Source organism: Mytilus galloprovincialis, chromosome 6 (assembly GCF_965363235.1).
Source record: "Mytilus galloprovincialis chromosome 6, xbMytGall1.hap1.1, whole genome shotgun sequence".
NCBI lineage: Eukaryota > Metazoa > Mollusca > Bivalvia > Mytilida > Mytilidae > Mytilus > Mytilus galloprovincialis.
In genome coordinates, this window is record NC_134843.1 from 56,348,494 (window position 1) to 56,357,701 (window position 9,208).

General features: G+C 32.4%; 1 protein-coding gene across 2 annotated transcripts; it reads left to right on the plus strand.

Annotated features, from left to right (window-relative positions):
- Positions 1-333: 333 nt before the first annotated feature.
- Positions 334-3,016, plus strand: LOC143078213 (M-phase inducer phosphatase 1-A-like). Of its 2 annotated transcripts, none has more exons than XM_076253144.1 (2): positions 334-423; positions 2,008-3,016. In XM_076253144.1, exon 2 carries the CDS (start codon positions 2,016-2,018, stop codon positions 2,955-2,957), a length of 942 nt encoding a protein of 313 aa, XP_076109259.1. In that variant the 5' UTR covers positions 334-423; positions 2,008-2,015; the 3' UTR covers positions 2,958-3,016. The 2 variants fall into 2 exon arrangements, with proteins under 2 accessions (XP_076109259.1, XP_076109258.1); XM_076253143.1 differs by lacking the exon at positions 334-423 and adding an exon at positions 1,369-1,416.
- The last annotated feature ends 6,192 nt before the right edge of the window (positions 3,017-9,208 follow it).

A 9,208-nucleotide genomic window follows, 5' to 3' on the forward strand; every position in this document is an offset into this window, starting at 1 on the left:
TGATATAATTAACGATATTGAATTATTAATTATTTTTGTAAAATAGTTTTCACAAATGTGGATAAAATAAACAAATTAAAATTACATGAATAAAAGGCAGAGAGTAGAAGAACTTACTCCCTAATTGTAATTAACACACATGTTGTAACAATTAACAAGACTAAAACAACATCCAAATTGCATATGTCTGCTCTATACAATGCCAAGTACCTCTAAGTATAATACTTGAAACTCGTTAAGTACTTGTCTTTTATTTTCTCACCTTTTATAATTTTGACATTTAAAATAATATAAATATTTTAGAATTTTCTAATATTGCATCACTTGTTCTAAGTGGATTGAAATAGAAGAAATTACTAATACGCAAAAAAAGGTTTGAAAGAAAGACGAGAATTTTATTAGAAATTATCATCTTTTCGCAAAGTAAGTTTGATTTATCATTTCTTTTGAAACAAACAATAATTCAACATGAAACGGTTCCGATTAATTAACGCATTCGACATAGAACATAAATTTCATCACTGCTACAATGATGATTATTATCCCTTTATTTTCTTTCTTCTACATATCTTTAAACACTTACACCCATTCGAATATGACATTTTGACACCATTCTGTACAATTGCACGCACATTTTTTTCCTTCATCAAATTAAAAGATATTTTTCGAAGTGCAATAACTTGAAAAAGGATTTAAGTTTTTAATTCTTGATACAAATTTTCAAAGCTGTGGAAAAAATAGTTCAATTGTTTCGTTAAAGTTTATGATTAATCTGAAGAAGATAATTATCAATCTGAAAATTAAATGTTAAATATTTTTTTTTAATTTCTATTCGTTAAAAAAAAAGTTAAATGCTGATGCGATATGCGTATGTGCATTTTTGGGGGAAAATAAGCCGAGGAGATTTACTAGGTTAAGTGTTGCTTCGGATTTTAGCAATACCCCTTAAATTATTACATAATTAAATTAATGAAAGCGACTGTATATTTCGGAGATCCAATCATCAAACACATTATTATAAAACAGATAATTGGAGATAACTTACTTTTATGATATATCATGTATATACAAATATCCTAACCCTATGGTTAAAATATTTAAAAGATTAACTATAAAAGGCATGTTAAGGCGGACATCTTGAAATGTACAGCCTGCAGACGTTAAATTAGCGATTTACCGTTGGTTTACAATATTTTACAATATAATCTGCCTTTACGACAATGGAATATACAATATAATTAGTCATAATTATATCTCATAAGGGGTATTACAAATGTTTAAATGTAATTGAGATGAGGAAAATGATTATTTTCGATTTAGAATATAAATAGTTGTCGATTACAATTTGTATTCATTCTCTGTCTGATATCTGCCAATACTACAACTGTCTAGTCACAATTCAAATGTTCGAAAACAGTAAGTTTATTTATGAAACAAGGATTATCAATTCAGATTTTTCAAGTGCATTTCAATACACAGTACTATATACATGTATGTTTCTGGTAATAATAATACTACATGTATCTAATATCATTTAGCAGCTGCTGCACATAAAAAATAAGATATGGTATGATTTCCAATTAGACAACTCACCAAACGAGACCAAATGCCACAGAAATTAAAAGCTGAAGATCACCGTACGGCCGTCAAACATGATGACTTTTGCACAGTCTCTTCAACCTTCTTCAACATAACTAGAAATAAAATGCAATACGCTTACTGAAGTAAATTACTTTAAAATGAACAAAAAAGTGTAAAAGGAAACGACGTGCATTGTGTGGGTTGTTATACATGTACATTTTGTATATGTTTGAACTCAACACACACATTCAAAATCAAAACTAAAATGACATTCAATATCAATTTTAGTTTCAGGATCGTATGAAGAGAGTCCCCCTTAAAACTACTAACTTGTTCCTTTTTTTACATTAATAGTACAGGCATCCAAAAAAAAAAAACATAAAATCTATCAGACAAAATATATTTATTGTATATTCTTTATTTCAGACACTGAGATGGATTGTTTAACCGGAGATAACCGTCAACACAAAGTTCCAAAAACTCCAGACTTTATAAAAAGTTTGTTCGACGAAGATTCCGGACTTGGTATGGACTTTAATTCATTTGACGATTCACCGACACTGAGTCTGTTTAATTCAGAACTTAGCTCAAAAAGAAAAAGAGTCGACAGATTAGACACGAATACTGACTGTGATACTCCTGTATCTTACAGCAAGAAAAGATACATCAGATCTCAAAAGCAATTGCTAAAAAAATCTTTGTCGTTTGACGCTCAGATTCTAAGTATCAGTAAAGACTTGTCCGCTGACGCCATCGAGCTCAACAATACTAAAACAGAAGACGTCTTAGTTCAAGCCGCCGTCCTCACTGGAGATGGAAAGGAAGTGTGTTGCTTACAAACCGTTCAGGGACAATGTCATGACCTAAGATACATAACTCCAGCCACCATCAATGATGTTTTAAACGGGAAATACAACGATACAATTGGAAGCTTTCGTATAATTGACAGTAGATATTCGTATGAGTTTGAAGGTGGTCACATACCAGGTGCTGAAAATATTCATAATAAGGACGATATTTTAGAACTATTAAAAAATCCAAATACACCCCGCTCGGATGGAAAGCGTGACATAATTATTTTTCATTGTGAGTTTTCTTCAGAGAGAGGACCTAAAATGTGCCGCTTTCTTCGTAATCACGACAGAGAATTAAATGCGGAAAATTATCCTTCTTTGTATTTTCCTGAACTTTATATTCTAAAGGGAGGATACAAGGAGTTTTATGAAAGTTTCAAGACATTATGTACTCCAATGGATTATGTTCCAATGTTAAGCAAAGATCACAAAGACGATTTACGCCATTTCCGGTCTAAATCTAAATCATGGTATGCTGGCCAAAAGCGACTGAAGTCTACCTTCGGTCGTTTGTTCTATTGACATGAAAATAATAGTGCTAAATATTTATTTAATTGTACCAATTGTATATATTAGTAACATTAAATTATATCATACTGTAAGTATCATGGTGCTTGTTCGTGTTTTTTTTTCCAGTCCATAGAACATTAAAAAAATGAATAAAAGTATCTCGCACGTCTTTCAAACTACAAGTAATTTGAAGAACTTTTTATTTTTAAAGGCTCTAGTATCTGGCAAAAGGTAACACATGGTATCTTCTACAAATCTCGTTTGCACTGAAAATACATATATTGCATATCAAAGGACGAAAACAATAACATTGCAGGACACCATGTAACCCTTATCAACATCTCAGATTAAAGGAGACACACCGCCAGACATATAATGAAAAAGAAAACAAAATGTGAACAAAACTTGAAAAAAATCATACATACATGTACTAACTAAAGTAACCAAATGTAAAAGAAAGACATCATGAACCGTAAGGGGTGTACAAGTATTTTGCTGACTCAACTGTAGTTTAGTTGTAATACTTCCTTCTTGTTTAATATATATGTAGGTCTGAGTACACAGTTATTTCGTAGTGCATTTCTTTAAGACAATAAATGAAAATTTAAAAAAAAAACACCTGCGCTTTCGCAATAAAAAAATTACAGTGTGTTGTACTACTTTTGAGACAAATTATATAAAAATTAGAGAAAACTTCATCGGCTCTAACTCAAAATAAGGACAATTTTAGGTTAAGGGGGTCTTGCAATCTTTTGACAGCTTCCGAAGTGCTATTTTTTTACCTTTTTCAGCTGGACCTAATCACTACTTTACATTAATATTTATGACCCAAAAATTTTTACAGTGTCATTTCACCCCCCTTCTTGCTATATGAGGCATAAAACATGGAGAAATAAATTTGGAAAGGGTATACAAAAAAATGTCAAGTAACATACTGTCCACACTAAGGACTTTATTCGTGGACAACGAAAATGACAACGAAAATCAAAGGACGATAACTGTGTACTCGGACCATATTGAAATATATTTGATGTTATGTTTCGAAAGGTTTACGTCGGTTAATTTTTAAAGCATATGATACCACCTATTGCGATTCATTATTCGAAAGCAAACAGTAATCATGTAATTTTACATTGCGTTTAAAAATGCCATTTAACTATTTATTCGGTTGGAAATCGACATCACTAGTAACATTCAAAGTAATCCCATCAAAATGTTTACAGTGATCATCATACTCTATAGACCAATTAGGAATATTGGTGTAAGAGATATTTCATTTGGTGTGACCACGCTTCAATCTTTTCATCATTCCTAATTTATCATTGCGTTACTCGGCACAAAATTTCAATTGTCATCGACACATGATGCCTATTGGTTACTGTACTTAATCATTGACGCATGTTACTGTGCTAAACCATTGACGCATGTCGGTTACATAACAAAATCGTTAACGCATGCTGGTTATTGTATCTGTACTAAATCATTGACACATGTGGTTACTGTACTTAATAATTGACGCATGTGGTTACTGTACTTAATCATTGACGCATGTGGTTACTGTACTTAATCATTGACGCATGTGATTACTGTACTTAATCATTGACGCATGTGGTTACTGTTCTGAATCATTGACGTATGTGGTTACTGTACTTAATCATTGGCGTACGTGGTTACTGTCCTAAATTATTGACGCATGTGGTTACTGTACTTGATCATTGAAGCATGTGGTTACTGTACTTACTCATTAACGCATGTATGTTACTGTGCTAAACCATTGACGTTTATGGTTACATAACAAAATCGGTAACGCATGCTGGTTATTATATCTGTACTTAATAATTGACGCATGTGGTTACTGTACTTAATCATTGACGCATGTGGTTACTGTACTTAATCATTGGCGTATATGGTTACATTACAAAATCGTTAACGCATGCTGGTTATTGTATCTATACTAAATCATTGACGCATGTGGTTACTGTACTTAATAATTGACGCATGCGGTTACTGTACTTAATCGTTGACACATGTGGTTACTGTACTTAATCATTGACGCATGTGGTTACTGTACTTAATCATTGACGTATGTGGTTACATTACAAAATCGTTAACGCATGCTGGTTATTGTATCTATACTAAATCATTGACGCATGTGGTTACTGTACTAAATCATTGACGCATGTGGTTACTATACTTAATCATTGACGCATGTGGTTACTGTACTTAATCATTGACGCATGTGGTTACTGTACTTTATCATTGGCGTTTGTGGTTACATTACAAAATCGTTAACGCCTGCTGGTTATTGTATCTATACTAAATCATTGACGCATGTGCATGATCATGTGGTTACTATACTTAATCATTAAAGCATGTGGTATTGTACTTAATCATTGACGCATGTGGTTACTGTACTAAATCATTGACACATGTATCTGTACTTAACTATTGACGCATGTCGGTTGCTGTACTAGATCTATCTATTTATAGCTATCGTTCTTCATATTTCTGCACTCAGTCACAATTTTGACTATTACATGCCGTTGATCATTAACGCATTTGGTTTACTTTTATTAATCATTAACAGTTGCTGTGCACTTTAAAATTATGGATACATATCTACAATTATATCTTCTGTTCAATACATCTGAATCTTTTTTTTAAGTACGTGTTTTAGTTTTCCCCATGTAAGAAAGTGTTCAAAGCAAAGCCTAATCCATATAAAGTCAACATTAACTCTAAGTTCAACGTATTATTTTGTTTTAGAAAAAAATAATAAACTTGCAACGTTCTTGTTATATTAACTATACATAAGCTGCTTAATTGGAACACGAATTAAGAGAAAATTTACGATCGCAACTCTTGTTCTATAATGTAATAATTCTCAGTCGAGAAGCTGGAGTAGAAAATGTTCATTTGAAAAAAAAGCACAATAAAGTATAAAGCAATAAATGGATTTATCATATTACCCCCTTTTTTAAAGCGGGCAATGCATATAGCGGTATTGGTGTTCAGCCGCTCATTTGCCTGTTCATTTGTACATTCGTTCATTCATCCCTATTCTATTTCCCTTCGCTCTAACCGAACATCGAGATTGGTTTTGTTAAAATTTCTCAGAATGTTTACAATTCATTAAAATTGTGCACCGTATAATTATATTGTTTTTATCCGAATTAGTCAGGACCATTGTGGTTATCCGTAGCAAAACTTTACTCTTGCATTATCAGAATACAAAAATATGACAACACTTCTTTTCTGTTCTGTTTAATTTTTAAATTATACTAGAACACACCCATGATATCGCGGGTCCGTGACTGAATTAAAGTATATAACTATGCGCAAGCCTTATAATAGTATTAGTACTGTCATCTGATAAAGTCATGCCGATTATAAGATACTCAATTTGCTCTGCTTTCAAATCTTTCTGTTTGAACCCGTCGAACTGGAACTTATCAATTATTGGTAATATTAATTATTTGGAAAACAAAAGGTCCTGGGAATGGAGTATTTTTTAATCAACAGCATTGTCCTATATTAGTTATAAATAAAGTTGAATTCTTTGATTCGCTGTTTTACGTCATGCCAGCTAACAAATTGAAACTTATTTTCAGTCCAGAATTTTAGTATTCGTATTGTTATCTTAGAAAGTCTTACGGATTAAAATACTACAATAGGTAACAATTTGACAATTTGACAATTTAGTAGTGTCAACCCTGTGCAGGGGTCGAATTTAAGCTTTTTAGTGTACTGGCCAACCGGACCAGTGGACTTAAAATCTATTGGTCCGTCTCAAAATTTACTGGTCCTGCAAAAGTGACATTCATTTGATAACCACTAAAAAGTATGACAGAGGTTTAGTTTTATTTTCCTCAGCTGCTTTCCTCTTCTTTATTCCAGTAGATTTTTGTGCTGTTCTGTTTGTTCATGAGCAAGTACAAAGTCTTACTTAAAATTTACTTTACTTTAAACATATTTTATTTCAAAAAATCATGTACATGACATACACATATAAATACAGTGATACAATATTACAAAGGGATTCGGAAACAAGGTTTCCCTTATATTAATCCGTCTCCCTGAAGAAAAAAAATAAAGGGAAATAACTGCAAATAAAAAAGTTGATTTTTTTTTCGTCAGATCTTTCCTATATATATATGTACCGGCGGCGGAGTGTGTTTACAGGACTTTGTCAAGACTGTCTCACCCAGTTACGATCCTAATCATGCACGAAGGACTATAAGCCAAAACGCTTCGAATCTACCAAAAATTGTTGTACTTGTTTAAACACGAGTAGATTTTCCTCTTGATTGAGGTTATTGCAGCCAAATAGGAGTGTTTCTATATTGTATGGGAACGGATTTTTTTCTATCGTACGTTTTCGAACAAGGGAGTAATTATTACACTCGAGAAGAAAATGCTTACTGCTCTCGATTCTACCACAGGTACAGTTTTTACTTTCTATAAGATTTCTCTTAAATAAATGTTCGTTCAGATTACTACAATTCAACCGAAGTCTGGCATGAAGTATTTGTCCTTTCCTGTCTCCATAAAAATAATAATTTGGTATTTTACTTACATTTTGATTAAGGTAACGTTTAAGTGTAAACTTAGATGGACTTAGTCTGATATCGTCCGGAATAGCATTCCAGGATCGAATAACTGAGGGAAGAAAAGATTTCTGGTAAAATGCAGTTCTACACTTTATATGTTGCGTGTCATTCGTTCGTCTTGTGTCATAATTATGAATATTAAACAATTGTTGAGGGATAATATCGCTTAAATAATCAGGGGTTTTGTTATGAAACATTTCATGAAATTTTATAATTTTGTGTTTTTTACGTCTTTCTGATAGTAACTCCCATCCTGTTTCGTCGTATAATTTATTTATGGACGATAACTTAGTACCACCAGTTACTATCCTAGCCGCTTCAAGTTGCATACTTTCTAGTTTATCACTTAAATAGTCTGAAATGTTGTCCCAAATGATATCTGTATATTCAAATAAAGGTCGGATAAAACTGAAATATATAGTTTGTTAATACTTTCTTTTCAATTTGAATTTCAAGGCACGAAATAAATTTAATCTTGGTGTTATCTTTTCAATTATTTTATTGACATGAAAATGCCATGAACCATCCTCATGAAAAATTAAACCAAGGTGTGTATGGCTTTCTACTTCTGAAATCATATCATCATTCATATAAAGAGGTGGATGATGGGGTTTTACTGATTTCTTGGAAATTGTCATAGCTTCAGTCTTTTTTGCATTAAAATTTACTAGCCATTGGACTGACCAATTGTTGATAGTCTCTATATCAGAATTAAGTTTGCTCGCTGCTGCATATTCATTTTCAACTACTATGAAAAGGGAAGTATCGTCAGCATATATTTTTATATTACATACAGTCTATGTCGATTACAATGTCATTTATATATACTAAAAAAAGTAAGGGGCCTAATATTGATCCTTGAGGGACGCCAGCATTTACACCAAAAGTATCCGAGGATTGACCTGAAATAACAACGTTTTGTTTTCGATTTGATAAATAGCTCATAAACCACTTTAATAGGTTTCCTCTTATACCAATACTTTTAAGTTTATAAATTAGACCTTCATGCCAGACTCGATCGAAAGCACGACTTATATAAAAAAAAAAGACAACACGAATCTCTTTTCCTGCGTCAAGAGCTTTGCCAAATAAATCTGTTATGTGTAAGAGTTGGTTAATTGTAGAATCTCCAGGCATGAAACCTGACTGGGCACATGTTATTATTTTATGTTCTGTTAAAAAGTTAAAGAAATGTTTAAAAACACAACGTTCCACACTCTTACCAATGATCGACAAAAGTGATATCGGTCTATAGTTTGAGACAAGTTCTCTATCACCACTTTTGAAAACTGGTATAACGCTTGCTAATTTCCAGGTTTCTGGATACACAGCTTCACGTATAGATTTATTGAAAAGCTGAGCAAGGGGCCTACTTAACTCTCGAGCAGCATACTTCAGAAGCCTACCGCTAATTTCATCAGGGCCCGTCGCTTTAGTGACATCTAACAAAGACGAGTGATCAAACACTTCCTCTTCGGTTATTATAATATTGTTTAAAACTGGTATATCATCGGACATGGGGGTATTAGGAAAAGACTTAAAATTTGAAGATCCCATTACAAAAATACATTTCTCATCTAGGTCTGTCACTGCAAATTGTTCACATGTTTTATAATGCATAACATTACGATCGACTTTAAAATTTAACCATTC